This window comes from Halichoeres trimaculatus, unplaced genomic scaffold, assembly GCF_033239565.1.
Source record: "Halichoeres trimaculatus isolate MK-OKI-2021-1 unplaced genomic scaffold, fHalTri1.1 fHalTri1_scaffold_10, whole genome shotgun sequence".
In the NCBI taxonomy this organism is placed as follows: Eukaryota; Metazoa; Chordata; class Actinopteri; order Labriformes; family Labridae; genus Halichoeres; species Halichoeres trimaculatus.
Window position 1 is genome coordinate 22,951,061 of NW_027437187.1, and position 21,740 is coordinate 22,972,800.

The 21,740-nt window shown below is 38.1% G+C and overlaps 4 protein-coding genes across 5 annotated transcripts; 3 read left to right on the forward strand and 1 right to left on the reverse strand.

The window, feature by feature from the left end:
- Positions 1 to 49: 49 nt before the first annotated feature.
- On the reverse strand, positions 50 to 4,618 carry LOC141796019 (uncharacterized). The gene is made up of 12 exons (XM_074676879.1): positions 4,586 to 4,618; positions 4,437 to 4,480; positions 3,757 to 3,820; positions 3,161 to 3,292; positions 1,474 to 1,578; positions 1,332 to 1,381; positions 1,118 to 1,246; positions 977 to 1,022; positions 797 to 868; positions 473 to 626; positions 283 to 365; positions 50 to 205 (listed from the first exon to the last, which is right to left on the reverse strand). Exons 1-12 carry the CDS (start codon positions 4,616 to 4,618, stop codon positions 50 to 52), a joined length of 1,068 nt encoding a protein of 355 aa, XP_074532980.1.
- Positions 4,619 to 5,365: 747 nt separating this feature from the next.
- Positions 5,366 to 10,643, forward strand: LOC141796810 (ADP-ribosylation factor 4-like). The gene is made up of 6 exons (XM_074678081.1): positions 5,366 to 5,575; positions 6,247 to 6,327; positions 6,426 to 6,535; positions 6,880 to 6,951; positions 9,068 to 9,193; positions 9,320 to 10,643. Exons 1-6 carry the CDS (start codon positions 5,509 to 5,511, stop codon positions 9,407 to 9,409), a joined length of 546 nt encoding a protein of 181 aa, XP_074534182.1. The 5' UTR covers positions 5,366 to 5,508; the 3' UTR covers positions 9,410 to 10,643.
- A 2,793-nt stretch (positions 10,644 to 13,436) lies between these two features.
- LOC141796237 (protein tyrosine phosphatase domain-containing protein 1) lies at positions 13,437 to 17,148 on the forward strand. Its single transcript, XM_074677222.1, has 12 exons — positions 13,437 to 13,624; positions 13,730 to 13,810; positions 14,031 to 14,149; positions 14,780 to 14,917; positions 15,023 to 15,294; positions 15,363 to 15,665; positions 15,758 to 15,979; positions 16,060 to 16,176; positions 16,276 to 16,377; positions 16,700 to 16,777; positions 16,860 to 16,970; positions 17,065 to 17,148. Exons 1-12 carry the CDS (start codon positions 13,437 to 13,439, stop codon positions 17,146 to 17,148), a joined length of 1,815 nt encoding a protein of 604 aa, XP_074533323.1.
- A 785-nt stretch (positions 17,149 to 17,933) lies between these two features.
- Positions 17,934 to 21,150, forward strand: cimap1b (ciliary microtubule associated protein 1B). 2 transcript variants are annotated; one of them, XM_074677998.1, is made up of 7 exons: positions 17,934 to 18,025; positions 18,587 to 18,702; positions 18,811 to 19,014; positions 19,174 to 19,275; positions 19,375 to 19,493; positions 19,588 to 19,728; positions 19,810 to 21,150. In XM_074677998.1, the coding sequence occupies exons 2-7, from the start codon at positions 18,591 to 18,593 to the stop codon at positions 19,900 to 19,902; spliced, it is 771 nt and encodes a 256-aa protein (XP_074534099.1). In that variant the 5' UTR covers positions 17,934 to 18,025; positions 18,587 to 18,590; the 3' UTR covers positions 19,903 to 21,150. The 2 variants fall into 2 exon arrangements, with proteins under 2 accessions (XP_074534099.1, XP_074534100.1); XM_074677999.1 differs by having other exon boundaries at positions 17,958 to 18,030.
- Positions 21,151 to 21,740: the final 590 nt, after the last annotated feature.

Genomic DNA, 21,740 nt, shown 5'->3' on the forward strand with positions numbered 1-21,740 from the left:
GTTGTGATGTTGTGCCACAGCACATAAACATCTCTCAGCGCCTTTATCCTCAACAAGAAGAGCTCCTCAGGGATTCATCAAAAAAAGCCAGGTGGTCCTGTGCTACCAGAGGGGTGTTCTCTCCCAGAACAGCCTCTGTGAAGTTTGGCCGTCTCCAGGCATAAACCATACTGTTAAGGAAGCCGTGAAGGGACACACTGGCAGACTGATGAAAAAAAAGAACTTAAGCTTCAACATCAGCTCTTTTTTAACCTGGTCAGATGCTGTACTTTAAAAATTTACCTGAATCACATAAAGGAAGAACAGGCTGCGCTGTTCGATGCTTGTCCAGTACATCAGGCCAGACAGCAGAATGAGGAAGAGCGCTAGAGCAGGAGGAAACATAACATCAGCCTGGCATGGTCTCAGGGTTAAAATGTGACACTAATCTATGAAAGAGAGTGTTTGCATGTATGTTTGTGAGTAAATGCACCTGGTGTCCAGCAGAAAAAGATAACCATGACCATATTTCTTGCTGTAGAAAACACTCTCCTGGTTCTCTTTCTTGAACGTCCATCTCCCTCTACAGGGAAGATCCCCTCATGGTTACGTGTTTCGTACCATTTGCCGATGTTGTGGTAAATTACCTGAGACAAGAAACAATAAATGATCATAGTATAAGTTAAGAAGTGTTTAGTTATAAAATGATTGAACACTTCATTTTTGACACAGGTGCTTAGCAGGTAAGCAAAGCAAACAGCAAATACAAAAAGGAGTGTCTGAAATAGGAAAGATAACGTAAACGTGAGGAACTTACAGAGCAAGAAAAGAGCACTGATATCACAATCAGGAAAACAGAAGCTCTGATAAACATGTCATGGAGTTCCTCCTGGGGAGAAAAAAATATCAGCACTCATACACGTTTTTCATCAGTAAAAGCTGCTGGTTTAGCATTTCTTTCAATGATTTATGACACACATTAATGTTTGATACTCACAGCATCAGAGCAGGAATCTCTCCAGACATGCAAGAACAAAATACAACTGAAAGAAGATAAACACAAGAAGGTAAAAGGTGAGGTAAACGGTAAACAAACTTATTTCATTTGTGATTAGCTATTAAAAGTTTTTTAACTGACCTGGTGCAGTAATCACTACTGTTAGGTGTGCTGATTTTGTTTGATGTACTGTGAGCAGCTGTAACCAGGTTAGCCAGCGTTATAAAAGGAGTGAGCACATATGCGCAGTACAATAGAAGAGGCACCATCCTGTAATTTCAGACAAATAGCAATAAAGAATTAGATATGTACCAGAGATGGGCATATTAAGCTGAAACTGACGTGGTTAACTCACCACACAATGGCATAAACAGGAAAAGTCACTATTTTCTTTCTGCACTGACTCTGCAAACCAGACAGAGAGGAGCACACAGTTAAATCAGTGTAGAGTGTTTTTGTTCAAGTGAAAATCTATGAGTAGAGGAGAGAGAGCTCACCTGTGCAGCTTCTTCTCCTGTGGGGCATTCTCTCCACCCTTGGATTAGGCTCTTTGACTTCCAAGCATAGGCCACCACCAGCAGGAACGAAATAAAATAAAATGTCTGCAACAGGATGGGCAAACACACACTTATTAACTTGGGGTTAAGTGGTGTTGTTGTAGAAGATTAAACAGTGATAAAATGCAACAAGAGATCAACTTTAACTAACTTGTCATCATACATCGCGAGGCACTGATACTGTTCACTATAACAATAGAATTGAATAGAATTGCATGTACTTCATTTATTCCTTAAGGGAAATACAGGTATTCAGATGAAATTAGAAAAAATAGTATAAAACAAAAAGTTGTCTGACGGCTTTACACAAAGGTCGCTGTCCTACTCCATGCAGAGAAAAGTTAAACAGAAAAAAATGTTTGCGTTATGATTGAACACATTTCAGTAAATGCACTAAAACTTACGGAAACAAAATTACATTTTTCAAAGCTCAGTCACCTTCAAAAATACGAAATAAAATAGTTTAAAAAACGCATTTTATGGAACATGCTATTTCCTGACACACAACATTTATGAAACTTAACTTTTTCAAAAAGAAAACTAGCACAAATAACTGTGCCTATGGAATATTCTATGGAAAATGTCTTTATGATAAGTAAAATCCTGCCATTTTATTGTTCAATATTATGTATCCATAATTTATTTCTTGCAATTTTCTATTTTCAGTTCCTGATTTTTTTTTCTGCTTTTGACCCTTGAAAATATAAGAACATCAGCAGAGGTCAGATATTTGCTTTTTTTATTATCTTTATGAGGACATTTGACCTTCGTACATTTTTATTGCCCCACTCCTGTAGATAAGGGTCTACTTGACAAAATGTCAGTTTTTCTTTTGTTTAAAACTTTTGCTGGATATTTTTCACAAATAGATTTTCTTTGCCTTTGTGGTTTCAAGAATAAGAGAGCAGCTCTGATTCAGTCTTTGTTAAGCATTGATACTAATAGAACAGTAAACCATGAAAAATATTCATTTTGGTACAACATGTGCAAAGGGATATTACTGCTTTGATTTCATACTTAGATTTTATAAGACCAAATATTTTCCATATCTTTATTTTGAAATAAATCTACAAGAACTGAGTGCCACGGACTAACATTCTTTGCTTTGTTTGTTTTCTGTAAAGTCAATATCTACTCTACCCCTTCCTCATATCACTGATATAAAATGTCAGAGGACTTAAGTTTTCAGAACTCAGGACATTTTTTACATTTTAGGGGATTAAAGGGGCAGCTTCAACATTCTGCCTTAAAACAAAAGTAAAATATCTTAATGACTAAAGACATTACACAGTGACGCTGTCTACTACTTTTTCTGACAGATGCAATATAAATTACAACTTAAATGACTGCTGTAAACACAGAGGTCTCAATAAAGTCAAGTCACTCAGACAAAACTTTGAAATGATGTAACCATAAACTGAGATAAAAACTCTGTAAACTCCAGAAACTTCATCAGGAAAGCACCAAATTCCAAGTGAATGTGTTTATCATCTTCTCTGCCTGCATCTAACTCCACCTTCCCCCCCCTTTTTTTAGTGGATTAACCAGCAAATATTTCTTCCATCACCAGCTCACTATCTTTTAAGTTATAATCAGGCTTTGGTGTATGAAATGATCAGATTCTCACCAAGGACAGGGGGAGGAGGTACTGGCAGATGGTTACACCTTTGTCACTGTTAACTTTGTTCAAGACACTTGTGGACATCAGGGTGAGAGCAGCCAAGAGGTCTGCCGAGGCGAGTTGCACCAGGAGGTGTACCTTTAAAAAAAGACACAACGGGTATTACTATTTGCTGGAAACTCTGATTTCCATTAGAAATGAAAATCTGCACTATCCATGCTGTTCAACACAGAGTGAGCCAAAATGCTAGTGACTGTGACAAACGGCAGAGCCACTCCTGCATCCACAGCTATCAAAAATTCAAAATTATGTAACATTAACAAAAAGTTACATAAACACACGTGCTTCACACTCAGCCACTAAACAATACTCCATTTACATTGATACATCATTTTTATGTTATATTGCTATATTTTTCATATCTTTTATTCAGTTTTCATTTTATTTTTGTAGTTGTATTTCTAATGTGTGTTTTTCATGTTTTCACTATTGTGCACATGCCAGTAAAGGTGTAGACACACACTTTAAAGACACAGACAGGTGTGAGCACATGCAACAACCTGACTTCTTTATTTTACAGTCTATACCTGACTCTCACTCACCTGCTCTCTTAATTGCCTCCATCTCGCTATAGAAACCACAAGAACAGAGAAGCTCCCAATCACACTGCAGTAAATAAGAAATAAGACAGGTATCAGATATCAGAGCAAATGCTGAATCATACACCTGGATGAATTGAAAGGATTTTCAGAACTTAATTGCAGGGTCAGAGAGTTTGGGGATGTTTCAGACTTTTGCGTCTTAAGGACGACTTATCTCTTACACATGTGACACCCTCATAAAAAGCTATAAAATGACACAAAGCCTGTCCTTGGTTCTAACTGGTTGAACAGATATTTGAATTTTTCCCACACCTATACCACTAACATTTAAACCTCTTCTTCTTTGACCCGTAGCAGAGAAGATACTCCAAAATTAGTGACTTTATTATCAAAAATAAAGTGACCGTGTTCACTAAGGGAAGTTTATTCTTTTTTTTTTTTTTTTTTACTAAATAGACTAAATATTAGAAAGCACTAAACAAGATTGGCATACTTTTAAAGGAGCAAATTTATGAAGCATCAGTGACATATGTTGTTAATAAAATCTCCCTTTTCTACAGTAGGGCTCTGTTCTTCAGTCAATCAGCCAAACAAAATTGGATCTACACTTAACATTCATTGTTACAAAGGTTTCCAATGGAAACCAAGAGTATAAAAATGAGTAGTAAGAAACATTGTACCTTGGAGTAAGCAAAACTAAGTATTCAGTTGTTAGGACATCAATCTGTAAAAGAGAATTTGAACAAATCAACTTTAAACTTAAGTTATTTATTGACAGACTTTTGTTTTTACTGTTAATTTGTTCATAAATGCAATGAAAAGTGCCTACCTGATGTCCACTCAACACACCCTGGAGTCCCATTGTAAGTATTTAGTAAGTTGATTTAAATCACACATCCACCTCCTGACTCCAATTCCTCCGTAAATAAGAAAGTGACTTTTTCAACATGCACCTCTACTTATGTCTGCACCTTGTCACGTGCTTCTGTTTTGACTCCACCTGCTCCGAATGCGTGCTTCCCACGGTGGTTTATCTCCATTGGCTTCTTCCACCAGGGAATCCCCGGGAATACTATGAACTTTTCAAACTTTGTGTATTTTATAATGCTAGAATTTATTAGTGAGCGTTTTTATAAGTGCCAATATGTTAAATAATAAACAGAAAATAAAAGTAATATTCTGTTTAAAGAGTTTCCGTTCTGGGTTAGAGCTTTCTTCACAACCAAAGTGAATGATATGTGTGTCAATTCTGAAACGCTGAAACGCTGAATGTTTTTAATCCGCTTTCAAGACTTGTTGCACCACTGATAGTCACTCTCCTTTGACAGTTGTCTCAGGCTGACAGGTATTGGACGCGAGCGCCATCTAGTGGTTTAAACCACACACGTCTCGTTGTTATCGACGAGTGATGACAACAATTCGTTGAAACTATCTGTTGGAGCTTCTTGTTTTGTTTGCTTTTCTGGTATTCTTTAACTGTTTGTGTCACATATGCTATGTTGTAAATAAAATTATATTATAACAGAGCTGAACGCATTAAAAACGTTTCTTCTCGCCGCAGTGTTGATAAAGTTGATTCAAAATGATGACGTCGTGGATTCCACGTTGGCCCGGACGTGGCAGTTAGTCGACTGTAGTCCTGTGTTGGAAACTCAGCATCCAGATTAGTCTCACATCAACAGAGACCACTTTCTGAAGTGGCTTGGTATTACTTTATCTTTCTGTTGTGGTTTTAAACAGCTGTAAGCGGTCATGGGGCTCACGGTTTCGGGCTTATTTAACCGACTTTTTGGCAAAAAACAGATGAGGATTTTGATGGGTGAGTAAAAGTTGTTAGGGTCGTGAGTGGACATACGGTTTGTAGCTTTAGCAAGACCTAGCTTTTGATGATTCTTCTGAACAAGTTTTAATGGTAGTTTTGAGTTCTAAGAATAATTATAATAGATTGAACATGGGTTATGATTGATCTTGTGCCGTTTAAGCGCCAATTGTTGTACAAATACATACATCTAACGGCTTTAAATGTCAGGTTTTCCACTTTTCAAGTTATAGTGGGTTTAACTAAAATAGCCCATAATGAAGAACTGTATTAAAGGGGAATACATGTAAGACTTGTGAAAACTTCATCCTAGTGGTACATTTATATCAAAACTTACTTTTTATCCACCAACCAAACATGTAAAAGGTAAACCGGTGTTATCTCAGTGACTGGACACCATGAGCCCACTCCCTGTGACGTGACATAATCAGGTGTTACTGTTTGTTTCATATTTAAGCTCTGTTGTCGACTTGTTTTTGATGGGTTAGAGTGAGTGGAGTTTGAGATTAGCTTCTTATAATAATAGTTTCTCCCAGACACATTGTTTCCTGTTCTTTGCTGTTTGATGACAGGAGCTTTACGTGAGTTGCTGTGAACATTACAGCAGGTGTTCATCTATGTATCCTCTCCTGATAAAATTGTTGGTTTTTGTTTTATTTTTTTGTACCTAGTTGGGTTGGACGCTGCTGGAAAAACAACTATCTTGTACAAATTGAAGCTCGGTGAAATTGTGACCACAATCCCAACCATTGGTAAGACAGACCCTCTCAGTTACTCTCTAGCTGAGCTTTTGTCCACTCAATCATCAAAAGGTTAAAACAGACCTTTATCTTTTCAAACTCTTGGACAGGTTTCAACGTGGAGACGGTGGAATATAAAAATATCTGTTTCACTGTATGGGACGTGGGTGGCCAGGATAAGATCAGGCCTCTCTGGAGACATTACTTTCAGAACACACAGGTAAGAGGGTTTCTTGCGTGAATATGATAACTGAAAAATGTTATCTGAAAAAACTTGTCCTAAATGAAGTATACCAATGCCATGTCATGCTCCTGTGATTTCTGGTGTTTGTTTTTAGCTTTAACACTTTAGAAGGTGTGCCTCCCTTTGGCTACTTTTGAAACTTTGGCATTTTTTTACCCCATTAATTTTTTGCATCAAGAAACTTGATTAACTCAGTATATATTTAAAGTTTTGCCAAAACTGGATAACATTACATTACATTTAAAATGAATCAAAATATTTGAGGAAAGTGTGAACTTCTCACTCACTGGTTGTTGTTTATTTTTCCTTTTCTTTACCAGGGTCTCATCTTTGTAGTGGATAGTAATGACAGAGAACGAGCAAGAGAGGCTGCCGATGAGCTTTTAAAGATGGTAAGTATTGGATTTGGTCAGACTGGAGGAGGCTTAACGAAACAGTTCTCTTTCATTTGAAAAATTTAACACTGATTAGTTATTAGTAGTTTTTGATTCAGTGCAACATGCTGTCTTATTCTCTCAGACGTAGTTCTGTCAGGACAAATTAAGTCAGAATTTCTTTCTCCGTGCTCCTCAGTAGTCCTCACCTCATGTGATACCTACATTTTTTATGATAAATTTTAAGATGTAAATGCCATTTATGTCAAGAAACTTATAAAAATCTGTCCTGAAACCACTGAGATCTTTAATAAAACTGAAAAGTGTTTGTTATATAACACAGTTAACCTGTGAATATTATTAGTCTCAGATAGCATTGTTAACCTTCCCTAAATACGTCAACCGTACAAAGACCTTCAATCCCTTCAACATTGGGTTTGTAATTATCCTATACTGCTTCAGTTACTGTCATAACATGTTCATTACAGTAGGTGTGTACACATTCTTTATGTGTCACCAAAACAGTTACAGGTGAGGTTAAAGAAAACTAGACACCAAGTGAACACCTCTTTCATTTTCAGACAGCTGTTTAGTTTTTCTCAAAGTTTAAAGTTGTTTTGTGATTTGACATAAAATAATCTTCTGTGACAGTGAGAGTTTTTAGGACTATTTGGCTTGTAGCCCAAAATGTAAACTAAAAATTAAATGTATAAGACAAAAAGATTGAGCTAAATGAATTAAATGAAAACCGACTTCTTTCAGATTGAGGTTTTGGTGATTATATTCAATATGAATATAATGCTAACAAGTGTATTATAAGCAGATATGTTAGCAGAAATGGAATAAAGAATATTTTGGCGTATAACCAGCTGTGAAAGAATTTGTGCACGTATGGAGTAGCAGTAATAAAGGTGGGGTTACAGATGAAACAGTTTAGATGGTTAATGCAAGTAAAATGTTCATGTGGTTTCTCCAGCCCTTCTTTACTGGCACAGCACATCAGGAGTTGATGCTTGTGTTTTAGAGTTATACTACTTTTTTTTCATGTGAGGTTTTTCTTTTACTTCAGACTGAGATATCAGCAGAGATGTCTTTCTCTCCAATTAAACATGCACCATCATCAAAGCCAGTGAAACAAATGCACAGAGAAGCTGTAATGTGTCAGATTTCACACTAAGCAGATGTTCTTTGTCATGCTGGGATGCTTATAGACATTTGTTCTAAACATGGAGATGAGTAAGAGTCTATTCTTGATATCAAACTCTGGTTTCCACCGTTGTATAGAAAGCCATATGAAAGTAGCTCAGTGAAGCTTAATTCTCTGGCTGTGATCCCTCACTTGTCCTCTGCATGCATTTCATTCACACTCTGGAGCAGCAATGCTGACCAAAATGCAGTGATCTGCTTGGCTGAGTTGAATCACATGGGAGGATTTGTAAAGCGTGCAATTGGGCTGTCATCTCCTGATCTGCTAAAACAGTAGTTGGGTTTCCATTACACTTTTTTGCAAAGTAAAAGCGATATTTCTGAAGTTTCGATAAAGAACAATTTCAAAGAGCAGAGCTTATAAAATATGAATGCTGGAGTCTGTTTGTGTGGCAGCGGACACTTACGAGGAGGTGAGGGAGGTGAGGGAGGTGAGGGAGGTGAGGGAGGTGAGGGAGGTGAGGGTGTTTCCATTGCACTTTTGCAAAGTTCAGTATCGAAATGTCTGAAAAACCACCTCATGTGAGCTTAAAAACTTTTTTATCAAAATTTTAGAGATTTTTCGAAAATGTGGTGTTTCCATTACCGTTTCTTTATTGCGATATTTAGGTTTTTGCGCAATTCTAGGTGTAATGGAAACCCAGCTAGTGGTGCGTAGTCTGAAAAAGCTACACCACTTAATTTAAGCACTCTGTAAAACTGTTCCAAGGTGGGATCCAAAATTGTTATTGTCATAACTGTCAAAGAATCGCACGACAAAACAGGAAATACTCAGCTAGATGCTAAATGTTTTGTACTTCTTGATTTAGCTAACTCAAAAACCTCCATGATGTCTTTTCTATTACTATTTTCTAAATTTTTTTTTTTTTTAGTTGACCCTTACCTGAAATCTTGTGACTGATGCTCTAATCTCTTTCTCCCTCTCCAGTTAGGTGAAGACGAGTTGAAAGATGCTGTTCTGCTGGTGTTTGCTAACAAACAGGACCTTCCTAATGCCTTAACTATAAACGAGATCACAGACAAACTTGGCCTTTCCAACCTCCGCAACAAAACTGTAAGTAACATGAATAATAAAAATGTGCTCAGTAACGCCGAGAAGCATTCATATGTCTTTGCATGTGCAGAGTTTTATCTCTGTCTAACTCAAGGCTAACTACACCTTTTATCTCTGACCCCACAGTGGCACGTTCAGTCAGCCTGCGCCACCCAGGGACATGGCTTGTATGAAGGGCTGGACTGGCTTTCCCAAGAGTTATCAAACAGAGGTTAATGAGCATCAGCCTAATGAATGAGGCAAAGAGACTGAACAGGAGACGGCACAGGAATCCACAAACACACCATCTTCTAGTGCCAGTGTTCACCAAAAGGTCAAGGCTGGTGGACGATATAATCATCTTTGGGACATTTTTAAACCTCTTTTTGTTTTCTTTTATTACCAACACTATAACTGCTTTCTCTCTGCACATGGTTTTTACTTTTTGCTCCCTTCAGATTTTCTTTCCCTGCAACAGGTTTTGTCACATATCCAGTTTTGATGAGCAAACTTCCTTTATTTAAATGACTTGGGATCAGTGTTGCTCTTTTTTCCGTTTGTACTTCTTGTACAGTTTTTGAGCGATCTGTATTGTCAAGCCTTGTTGAGAGGATATGGCAACATACACAAAACTGTAGGCTGCAACAAACTACTCATCTCTACATCCCCTTGTGGATGTATCTGACTCCCTTTGCTCTTCACCACTGTGTCCTCGTTTGATGCCAGCTCATTGTTCAAAGGCCTGTAGCTAACAGAGTCAGAGAGATGGGGTTAGATGAGGCTTGCATTGATCCCTAACAAAGTTTGTTAATAGTGTGAATCCATGTTGCCTTCCAGTAGTTACAACCACTAAGGAGTGTTGTGCCTTCTGGTCCCTCGGGACACAAACCTGACTTATCCCTTTCGTCTCTTTTTCAACCTATTAGAACTCTACAGCAACTTTTTTGCTTTTCTGAGAAAAACTGTGCAATGAGACGCATCCTCTGGTGTCGGATTATGTGGTTTAAAAGACCCACGCCATGAGCATGAGTGTTTATAGCATATTTGACTTCACAATCTTGGATTTCTCTTTATGAATATGTAAGACCTTACTATGTATTTCCTTTCTACAAAAAAGAAAAACATTTAGGAAAAAAAGAGAATTCAGTTTCAGTTTTCTAGTTTACACTAACAGGAATAAGGAAGCATCTTATTCTGTTGACAGACGGTCAGTGCAGCACAGTACAGTAGCATGTTTTTGTTATTTTGTTCTCTTTGTGCAGTGCCTCGGGGAGATGTTTTGACTGACAGATGCTGTTGTATTCTTAGTTATTCTGCCCTGTATAAACTCAAGACATACCAGCCCATCAATGTATTTGTGTACACATTCCAATCTGTGATTGCAGTTGCTAAAGCTGACACTCTTATAAATATTTGCTATAAATATCTTACAAAAAGCTCCAAATAAACCCAATAAAAAAAAAAAGGTGTCGTTTTGGACTCAACTTCGTGTAAAGATAGGCACAAGTTTGCACAGTATTTAAGCCAAAGGGGCCTTACTTAATGTGGATCTAATAAAATGTGAGTGTAATTTGTGAGGATCTGCGTGTTATTACAGAGACAGTTTGAAGATGGTGTCTAGTTAACCTGCACGGCTATATAATTTGCCCTCCAAGTTAAAAATGGTTGCCTGATTTGGATGCATCCTTTGAATAAAACCCAAACACTTACTGGTATAAATGAGCAGCCAGGTGGCTCTCTTTCAGCTTCAAACAGCCCTGGGACTGCAGAGCTGAAACCAAGCCTACATCTCTAATGCTTCAGTAAAGCCAGGCATTGATTCACCATGACCTACAGTACAGTCAACCTTTGTTCTGACCTCTTTTGTTACTGGAGGACATGAGAGAACGCAGAGATAACAGAAAAAAACATGTCAATCTATATTGTTCTGTGATCTGGTTTACTGATAGCTGAGGAACAGTCCGTATGGAAATAAAAGTGAGAGTACACTGAACACTTTAAAAAGGACAGCACATTTTTGCTGCTTTGGACGTCATCAGGAAAAACAGTTTAGGTCCTAATAAAAGCTGGGGTAATCAGGCTAACATTTACAGAGCTTATTATACAAGCTAGAATTATGGGAACGTGTACAACAACAACAACAAAAAACAAACAGTTTGATGTTTTGGAGTGAGAAAGAGCTTATGTGTAACAGGTGGGCATTTACAGTAACAAAAAGGAAGAAAAGAATGAAAACCTAGAGAATACGTTTCTGATAACGACAAGTATTTGGAAGCATTTTCATTGATGAAGCATCAAATGATTTTTTTCCCAGTGGCAGTAATAGCATTATATTGAATTGCTTGATCAGTTTCTACTTTCATGGTTATTCTGTCTTTGCAACAAAGCAGAAAGTTGTTTTGGTGTTAGATTGGAACATTGAGACAAGCTCTCCTTTTTGCCTCCACATCATTACTTAGCACTCTTCCTATATGACTGATAGTTAGCAGCAGGCTCTGTTTTCAACAGTCTGAAAATCCCTCACTAAGAATTTAGCGTGGCCTCTGGTTCCCTCCTAATAAGCTTAAGAAAGTTAGAAGCTGTGAATAATGGCTCAAGACCAAGCTAAGGTTTAATCATTTATAAATGTAACAAGGTGATACTTTCTTTTTGTCTTGAGGGGAGGAGGTAAAAGGAGGACTTGGCATTTGTGTTGCTTTAGCCACATTATTATTTTGCAATTTCCATTACCGCATTAAAAGGTCATGTTTTCTGTCCCGCTGTGATGAAGACACTTTCAGGGAACTAAACCAACTGATTTTAGAACCAGAGGTTAGTTCTTCTTCTTGCTTAATACCACCTTTCAGGCCATTATGCCTGTCTTTCACACTACATCCAGTTTGAGGCTTCAGATTAAATTGAAGACACTCACACAATGTTAATAGATGGAGCTATAAGTATCGTGTGATTAGCTTGCTGTCATGTGTGCTTGTCATTTGTGATGTATTTATGATAGATAATCAGGCTTAGTGGAGCTTGGTCAGCACACACACACACACACACACACACACACACACACACATACACGTACATGCGCATGTGCGTGTGTGTGTGTTATTTCTGTATCTGTAACAGCAGGATGGGTCAACATTGAGAAGCACATTTGTGTCCTGCTGCCTTCAGCAACCCCTTTTCTTTACTTCTCTGCACTCTTTAACTTTGGAAATACATTGAATGGAATTTCTAGCTTCACTTTTTTACACAACCTTTACGGTAAGCCTTCATTGCCAATATTATGCTAATGAGTTTACTGCACACTGTTGTTTTTGAATGTCTTGTCAGCCTTACTACCTTTTCTCAGCATTCTGAAAAAATAAATCTGATGTAGAAAATTTCTCAACTTGAGACTCTTTCACAATGTCTAAAATTCTCTGGTAGCCTAGTTATTAGTGACACAAGTAGCCCAGGCCAAGGTTATAATAGTTAACTAAAATGAAAACTGAAAACTAAAACTAAAATTTAAAATACATTGCAATTAACTCAAACTAATAAAAACTAGAAAAGAAAACAAAAACGATTAGTAAACTAAAACTGTATCTTGTGTTTACAAAACTAACTGAATCATAGCAAGACTGGGACGTACTTGTTTACTGCACTGACTGGCTGTGCACTGTGCTGCGACAAAACGAAGTGGAGCAATGAATCAGAGCATCTGTAATAGTTTAATTGCATGTGATTCTGACTTTAATTGTATTTGAGTCTGCCTTTATTGTTTCAGAGTCTCAAGTTTCTAATTATTAAAGTTTATATTATATTGTTTTATATGATTTATGTTTATATTATTTTTATGTAATTTATGTTAAGGTTATTTTTATATAATTTATGTTTATATTTGTTATATTAAGTTTATATTATTTTCTTGTGTTTAAGGCAGCAGCCAACAGTTCATTGCAGCACTGACTGAGCAGTGAGCACAATGTTGGACTTGAAAATAAACAGTATTACAAAAATATTTACTCTGACCTTTTGAATCCTGCACCTGGTTAATAATGTATGAAAAAACTAAAACTCAACTGAAACTAAACTAAAACTAAACTAAAACTAAGCCTTGTTGCAAAAATCAAAACTAAATAAAAACCAGAATGCCCGCTCTAAAACTAATTAAAACTAAACTGTAATGGGAAAAAAATGGCAAAACTAACTAATACTAAACTATAATGACAAATGCAAAACTCTTATAACCTTGGCCCAGGCTAATATTGGTGGTCTACTATCATGCAGGATAATGTCGAGCTTGACCCCACATACACCAGTGCCCCAGCCGTCATATTCCCAGGCCAGGGAGAACCTGGTGAAGGCTATCCCACCAAAGCTCCTTTGTCTGCTGGCCTGTGGAGGACTAGACTGTCGCTATGAAGGACCAGAGTGCTGGAAATTAAATCAACAAGTGATCCGAGGTGTTTTCTCATCATGGTGAGGCCTTGTCACTGCTAGCTGGAGGTGTTACTGTCTCTGGTATGTTCCTAATTAAAAACAAATAGTGTTGTTTTATTGTTGAGGAGCATCTTTCTTTCATAGGGTGACAGATGACATAGTTGCCATGGCTCGACCATCCGATCGTCTTATTGAGAAGTACAGCATGATAGAACAATTTAAGAGGTAACCAGCAATCTTTACTTTATGTTCTCTTGTGTGACTGATACATAGTTTTGAAAATTAGAAACTGTTTTCAGAATGTGATAATTTATCTAATATTAATTCATTTAATTTACACCAATCCATGAGGAAATGTACTAACTTTACTTTTTCAATTATTTTTAAGTGATTAAAACAGCAAAAACATAAAGTGTTATGTACACAACTTGTGATTTTTTTCCAGATCGAACATCAGGTCGATCATCAACATGCAGCTTCCAGGAGAGCATGCTCACTGTGGTCCACCCCTCAACCCTCAAAGTGGTTTCACTTATACTCCCCAGATCTTCATGGACAATGACAGTAAGCTCTTGATACAGGAAATACACAACATGGAATGTCCTGGTTGATAATTTTCCCCAGGTTTAACATAAGAGACTGACCTCTTTTGCTGCTTAACACCAGCTACCACTTTCGTACACTGCAATAAAAATTGAAATCTTATCAAGTGTTTTTGTCTTTTTTAAAGTAAAATTTGTCTTATTATACTTGATATGAGCCACTTTCAACTTATCTATCCAGAAAAAATGTCTTGTTTCAAGTTATCAGAGTACAAAAATGAGGTTTGAACTGCTTGTAACTAGTAAAAAAATCTGCCAATGGAACAGGAAAAAATTGCTTGAAAATTTCCTTGAGACTAGAACAACGTCTTAATACAAGTAACTTTTCTCTTGTTCCATTGGCAGATTGTTTTTAGTGGTTACGACCTCATTTTTGTCCTTAAATAACTTTAAACAAGACATTTTTCTGGATTGGTCATGTGAATTTGGCTCATATTGAGTCTAAAAAGGAATTTTCTACTGAAAATAAGACAAAAACACTTGATAAGATTTCAGTTTTTGCAGTGTAAAACAATGTTCTGTTTCTTTGTTTAACAGATGTATTATGTCTGACATCCTTAAAGTGTTCATATGTGCTTGTATTTGTTTGCAGTTTACTTTTACAACTTTGGGATGCCAGATTTTGGTGTGTCCTCTCTTGTTGGTTTACTTGATGCAGTGAAGGTTTTGGCCTTTGCAGTGAAGGAGGGGAGAGTGGCTGTGCACTGCCATGCAGGCCTTGGCAGGACAGGTGGGAATCATCCACTCTTTTTACAAATATGTGTTTCGACTCAAGTAAGTTTGACTCTACCAGGTGTATTCAGCGTGTTTGTTTGTGTCTCTTGGTATTTAACAGGCGTCCTCATAGCCTGTTATTTGATCTATATGCTGCGCATCAGCCCGAGTGAGGCTGTCCACTATGTGCGGATCAAAAGGCAGCGCTCTATCCAAACCCGGGTACAGATTAGTCAGGTATTTGACTTTGCTCGCCTGATTGGCTCACAGCTGGTCCAATACCCAGACCTCAGCCTGAAGCACGGTGCCCCTTTCACTCTACAGCACTACCTGAACCAACAGGCGCTGCTGCTGCATGGCCAGGAGGCACGGAACCTAAGGCACACATCAAAGGTTAGGATTTCATCATCACACCTTGATCACATTTACCATCACCTTTTCTGACCATGAGATCTCATTAGGTGGTGTACCTCCTGTGTATGCGTCTCTCCTGCCTGGCCCTGGGTCTGCCTGCTCCCCCAGAAGTCCATGCTGAGCTGGAAAAAAGGTCAGCACTAAAATCCCTGGGCAGGGTTGTGAGGGAGACCCTGGCAGCTAAACAGTACTTGCCCTTACTGAGGGAAGGTCATAGAGGCTCCTGGGTGGACGCAGATTCAGTTTTCTCCTGGGATGAGCCACTGGAGTTCTTAGAGAGGAAGAGGGACAATGTGATGGACAAGCGTAGCTACAGTGACTCTGACCTCAGCAAGATGACAGAAAATGAGGTGCAGTTTGAGTCTGATTCAGAGTTTATGAAAGTCTCAATCTAAAACTGGATATTGATGCTTTTTCTGACTTTGTTTTCTGTCTGTGAAAGCAGCTGGAGGTTAGCTCATTCTTCAGCCCAGCCCAAGTCAATGAGAAACACTGGCATGTCCAAGATCTGAAACCACCTGATGATCCTATTCTATCACCTGGACACCACACAATCAAAAAACTCAACATCCCAGTACCAAGAATGAAATCAAGCAGCAACTGCATCAGAAGATCCACCTGTGTGGCTAAAACTTCACTTTTCAAATCCAGCTCCAGCACTGAGGTAACTATGATCCTTAAATGGCTTCCAGCATCAAAACTTTGATGCAAACGTTAAATTATTTATGATCTCTGTTTATAAAGTTGTGCAGAAACTCATATAACCCGGGGCCAACCTCTGTTGCTCGTGCTGTTGCAAAGGCAATGGCAGATCATGCTCCTCCAGGAGAAAATGTCCTGCAACGATCGGCTCTTCTGCAGGTATACAAACACAGAAGCTGAGATGGTTTGATACATGGAGATGTAAGTACGACTTTAAGCTCTAAAGCCACTGGACTGATACTGTTACTCTATCAACAGGAGGAGCTGAACAGCAGTGACAGTGGCTGGGCTCTGCTGGTCACAGAGTCAGATCCTCGAGTTCTCAGCTGTCTATTGTGGACTTGGTTGGACAGGTTAAGGGTTAGTGCTGTCAACATTAAGGGAAATGATACTATTATTGTAATTATTTTATTTTATTTTATTTCATTTATTTTATTTCATTTATTTATTTATTTATTACTTATTTATTTTATTATTATTATTATTATTATTATTATTATTATTATTATTATTATTATTATTATTATTATTATTATTATTATTATTTTTAATTTTTAATTTTTTTTTTTTTGGGGGGGGGGGGGGGTAAAAAGTGCAAATACAGCATTATATTTTTAATTTAAACATTATACATAATTGCATTAAATCACTTAGCCCAACATCTGTCTCTAACCTGGTTCAGGAGCCAGTCCTGAGTGCAGAGGATGTAGACAGGCTGATCAACCAAGAAAACAGGAAGCCCCTAAGTGTGCTCCAGAAGGTAAGAAAACAGGTAATTAAGAATAATCTTAAAATTAAAACCTCTTTAGCAAAAATGTAAAACATTTTTTTTTTCATCCCAGGCACAGAGACACACCATCTACTGCCTGCTGAGCTGTGTGAGTACAGTCAGCCGCCTGTGTCCACACAGAGAGGATGCTCTGCTCTCCAGACTGATGAGGACACTAACAAGGGTAACATGGAGTCATGGTTCACACTTCTTGTGTTTGTGCTGTCTGAACTGTTTTATTTTTTATTTTTTACATTGCATTCTTACTGAACAACCAGTGCCCCCAAGAGGACATGGCAAGCTTTGCATCCTTGATGAAGGTCCTGAGGATGAGTTTGAAAGAAGCCCACCATCACACCTGACCAGAGAGGGTCTTTTCACACAAACAAGATGAAAGACTGAGGGCTGGAGATTACAACCATGCTGCTGTTAAGCACAGCAGAACAACCATAATTGTGATAATATCTATCTATCTATCTATCTATCTATCTATCTATCTATCTATCTATCTATCTATCTATCTATCTATCTATCTATCTATCTATCTATCTATCTATCTATCTATCTATCTATCTATCTATCGACAACAACACATTAAATGTTTCTGAGTCATCTGGCTTCATCAACTCAAGTTGTAGAACTTAACTAAAGCTGAGCTGTTGCCTAGCAACGCTGAAACATGTCCTGCACTCTGTGGATGTTTTTATTAAACTCACCAAGTTCCAAGTATTGTATGTTTCCACCTTCCTGCAGTATATATCTACCACATGTATCTGTTCACAGTAGCTTTAAATAAGTGTGTAAGGTTAGGAGGCTCACACCGATGGCTGACCTAATCCATATTTAAGTGTTTAAGTCAAAGTGGCCAGGTTAGAGTTTCCTCATGACACCCATTTTTTTAATAGTGTAAAAAGTTTTGTTGTCATGTTTACCTAAAATGAGCTTCAGTAGCTTAGCTTTTACAGCAAGAAGTCATTTCTGAATGTTTAATAAATAATTTGTATTGTATGTTGCGTCTGAGTGTCTTATATTTTCACACACATTCACACTAACACATTTCTACAAACACGTGTCTACAAAAACATTATGAATGCCTGTCAAAGAGTCATCTCTATGGCAGCGTTGTCATAGCAAAGTTGACCAGCACCAAACAGTTTTTGTTTGGGTTCAGTGCGCATTTCTGAGCTCCAGGGAAAAAAGCTGAGACACAGTGCAGCTCAAGCGAGGATCAGAGGTCTGGTAAGGTAAAATTGTTAAAAACTTGTTCTTTTTTGTGTCGTTTAGATCTCATATTAACATAGTCACTGATTCAATACATTTATTTGTGCTAGGTAGGTTTCATGTTGCAGACTTCTCTTGGTTTATGACACACAGACACAACACTTGTTACACTTCACCTACAAATCATTGATGAACTGTAAACCTGTGTACATACAGTATACATTTCTGTTTTAGAAGAAGTTATACTATTGCTCTGAGTGACACTGCTGAAAAACACAGCACAGGGAAGTCACAGTAGAAAGACTGATTCACTGGTGTTATGCTTCATTTGGCATGCCAAGGGCACCTTTCACGTGTGGCAAGTTCAGGAATTAATCACCCTAGGATCAACTTTAAATTGCATTTTGAAGTGTAACTGATACATTTTCCCTCTGTTTCTAATAAATGTGGGTATTTGAAACAGAATGTAAGTTTACATTTTGTGTGACAAATTAATCTAAAGTTTACAAAATCTTTAAGCTTTGAACACAAAGAAAGTCTGAAAATTAGCTTTTTGGTCCCAATCCATGTCTCCATCAGAGTCATGGAAAATGATGAAGGTTGGGTTGGGACATGGAGGCCCCACAGGCCAAAAGGACCCATAGCTGCCCTCTACGGTAGCCCAGGGCCCATATATGCACTACCTGGACTTACAGGTAAGGCCAAAGAGGCAGTTGTATTCCAGCTTTTGCAAATTTCCCCCACAGAAATGTGTACACAAGCTATTTAACAAGCTGACACTGTTATTTTTTTTCTACAAAAAGGAAATTCAAAACATGACCCTACTAAGTTCAGAGCACCAATGTTCAGCTTTGGGATTCGACTTGAGCCAGAAAGCTGTTACCGCTCCCCTGGACCACGATATCTGATCCCCTCCAACCTCACCAGAGTGGGCCGAGGTGGTACGCCTGCGTTTTCACTCCAGGGTCGTCCAAAGGACGTCAAGGAATTCAGACCCCCTGGACCAGGTCAGCAATGCAGAAGATTTAGCAGATTCACAAGATGAGACACTGCTGAACTTAGACAAAGACAAACCACTAAAGCTGACAAGATAGTTTTTCTTCATGATGTCACATAGTGACATCCAGTTTATCCATCAGTATTAGTATGATTTTTTTGTGTTTTAGGTGAATACTCCCCTCAGAATTCAGAAAAGTGGTTGTTCCGCTCCTCTCCAGCGTACTCTCTAACTGGAAGGGGTACTGATGACAAGATTAGCAAAACACCAGGTACAATATTGAATTCAACCTCATTATTGCATCGATCATGTTTAGACTTTAAAGAGTCAGTGAATAGACTGTAAAGGTCACCTGTTTCTGATACTACAGGTCCAGCTTCCCACAGTCTACCTCCCATGTTTGGCCCCAAAACTGTGGGCAAACCTTCAGCTCCCTGCTACTCCATCTGTGGACGCAGCAAATCTGGAGCCTTCGATGAGGGCCCGAAGGTTTGTGTACAAGAAATCAAAATCTTTTATATTCTTTAAAAATGATGACACCCTGTTTTTGACTCATGTCCTCTGTACATTGCTCTCCTCCCAGACTCCTGGCCCCGCTGCCTACAGAGTGGTGGACCCATCCTCTTACATGCAAAAACCTCCCCATTTTAGCATGACAGGCCGCAACTTTACACCAGGCGATCTAACACAGAAACCAGGACCTGGAGCACATTATCCTGAGAGGGTAAGAGAGACTCAAATGATTGTATTTCATAATCAAAAGGCTCGGCATCTTGTCGATTTACTGACACTTTTCTCCTCCCAGGTGTCCAACACAAGGCCAAAAGCTCCAAGCTTCTCTTTTGGACTGCGTCACTCACAGTATATTGCTCCCATCATCGAACATGCTCATGAGTAATCTCTGGGAGTTCACACAGCACGATGGAATAAAAGGGAAAAAGCAAACTGCTCAATGATCACTTTTAATTCAAATTCCAAAGCGTCATGTACTATATTTTTAAATCATATGGTTTTTATCAAATGTGTCAAAGTGATTATTACTTTGTAACGCTCAAAGATACACTGTTCTTTGTTGGAAAAGAGCAGGTTTGTTACCTATCTATCCTTCATCCAAAAGATTTTTATGAGACATTTTTTTAATCATATTTAAATTTAAACCTGGCTTTTTGTCAGAAAGTTCAAACATCCTATTTGCCCCCCCTCCCCCTACATTTTGCAGGGTAATATCCATACTGTCATTTTAGTGACAATGGTTTAGTTAATATTAGAGACATGTTTTTCTCCAAATTTACAAATTTATGCCCCAAAGATTCTGGGTGAAGAGATCAGCTGTTAGCTGAATATGTGACAGCTTGTTACAGAGTTAGACAGGCTTCTGTGAAAGACAATCAATAAGGCATAATAAGGTAAAAAAAAAAAAAAGAAAAAAAAGAAAAGAAATATGTCTATGTAAATATATATCATTTACTTTTTAATGTATTTTTTATATATATTTTTGATTGATTTTATTACCTTTTTATTCTTAATATGTGTTTGATTGTTGATATATTTTCTTAATCTTTAAATTTGTACATTAGCTTTAGCAACATGTTAAAAAAAAAAAAACACAACAACTTCATTCCAATGAAGCTCATTTTGAATTTAAAGTTGTATGAAATCCAACATAAACAATAAAATGTCGACTTTTACAGGAATAATCCTGCTCAATCATCACCTCTGGGCCTATATACATCTTTATTGTCAGTGTCTACCTCAACCATCTCTTTAGTGTGTATGCTAATGTTTAGATTGTGTGTAGATGGAGAGTAGGCGTGGTTACATCAGTAAATCACAGCGCGCCCAGTATGCAAGTGTCTTTGCGTGTTGATTAGCGAGCGGAAGAAATTATCCTGAGCACATATGACAGTGGACATATCGTGAAGCAAAAACAACAAGCAAAGATAAATGAAATGCCAAACAGATAAAGCTTTTCCTAAGTGAGGGTGAAGTTTGGCTCAACTTTCACTCAGTTTTGGGCACTTGGAGGGCAGCTTAGGATGAAGAGCTACAAGCTGGCTTTCTGCTAACAAGATATGTGTCAAATACCCGTGATTAGCTTGTGCTAACATGCAAAGTCAGGTGCACGACTCTCGAGTCCATCCCACATAGAAACGCAATGCTGCAGGTGGTTGTCACTTTGTGCTGCATGTCTTTTTAATGTATGAAAAGTGCTTTATAAATAAACTTGATTTGATTTGATTTGTTGGGTTCATGAGTGTGTTCCAAGGGGTAACATTAGATTTAGAAAAATGAAGCCTATGCTGAAGTGCTGAAAGTTGCTGTTCATCGAGAATCCGCTTGAGGGTGGCTCCAGAAAGACCGGAAGTCACATAAACACACAGCCAAAAAAAAAGACTTTTATGGCATTAAAAAGCATATTAACAGCCTGGTTCAAAAAACGGCTTGGGTCTGAAACGTTGATTTTGCTATCGGCACACACTGTACAGTGGGTGATTTTTTTTTCAAACTCTGTGGTTTTAAAAGTTATTAGGATCATTTGATTGTCCAATCAGACACAGCTCAGCTCATGTGACTGACAGGCGCCCTGTAGCTGTTCGAAAGGAAGCTGAAAGCCGGCGTCATATCCAACGTGGCTGTGTCCGCAAATTGGCTGATGGGTGACCCCGCGGGGACTATGTACATGCAGTCTATGGTGTGCTCACATAGTCACAGTTGGAGGCAGTGGGTGTGTGCTAC

What these genes read in the sequence shown, in the direction of transcription:
- LOC141796237 (XM_074677222.1), top strand. Translation starts at nt 13,437, where the DNA reads ATGTCGAGCTTGACCCCACATACACCAGTGCCCCAGCCGTCATATTCC. An exon ending in CGAGGTGTTTTCTCATCATG is followed by an intron (nt 13,625 to 13,729) that starts GTGAGGCCTTGT and finishes TTTCTTTCATAG; the next exon opens with GGTGACAGATGACATAGTTG. An exon ending in ACCTAAGGCACACATCAAAG is followed by an intron (nt 15,295 to 15,362) that starts GTTAGGATTTCA and finishes AGATCTCATTAG; the next exon opens with GTGGTGTACCTCCTGTGTAT.
- cimap1b (XM_074677998.1), top strand. Translation starts at nt 18,591, where the DNA reads ATGGAAAATGATGAAGGTTGGGTTGGGACATGGAGGCCCCACAGGCCA. An exon ending in TGCACTACCTGGACTTACAG is followed by an intron (nt 18,703 to 18,810) that starts GTAAGGCCAAAG and finishes TTCTACAAAAAG; the next exon opens with GAAATTCAAAACATGACCCT. An exon ending in CCTTCGATGAGGGCCCGAAG is followed by an intron (nt 19,494 to 19,587) that starts GTTTGTGTACAA and finishes CTCTCCTCCCAG; the next exon opens with ACTCCTGGCCCCGCTGCCTA.
- LOC141796810 (XM_074678081.1), top strand. Translation starts at nt 5,509, where the DNA reads ATGGGGCTCACGGTTTCGGGCTTATTTAACCGACTTTTTGGCAAAAAA. An exon ending in ACAGATGAGGATTTTGATGG is followed by an intron (nt 5,576 to 6,246) that starts GTGAGTAAAAGT and finishes TTTTGTACCTAG; the next exon opens with TTGGGTTGGACGCTGCTGGA. An exon ending in GACCACAATCCCAACCATTG is followed by an intron (nt 6,328 to 6,425) that starts GTAAGACAGACC and finishes ACTCTTGGACAG; the next exon opens with GTTTCAACGTGGAGACGGTG.
- LOC141796019 (XM_074676879.1), bottom strand. Translation starts at nt 4,618, where the DNA reads ATGGGACTCCAGGGTGTGTTGAGTGGACATCAG. An exon ending in CAGGAGAAGAAGCTGCACAG is followed by an intron (nt 1,382 to 1,473) that starts GTGAGCTCTCTC and finishes TCTGGTTTGCAG; the next exon opens with AGTCAGTGCAGAAAGAAAAT. An exon ending in GAGATTCCTGCTCTGATGCT is followed by an intron (nt 869 to 976) that starts GTGAGTATCAAA and finishes TTTTCTCCCCAG; the next exon opens with GAGGAACTCCATGACATGTT.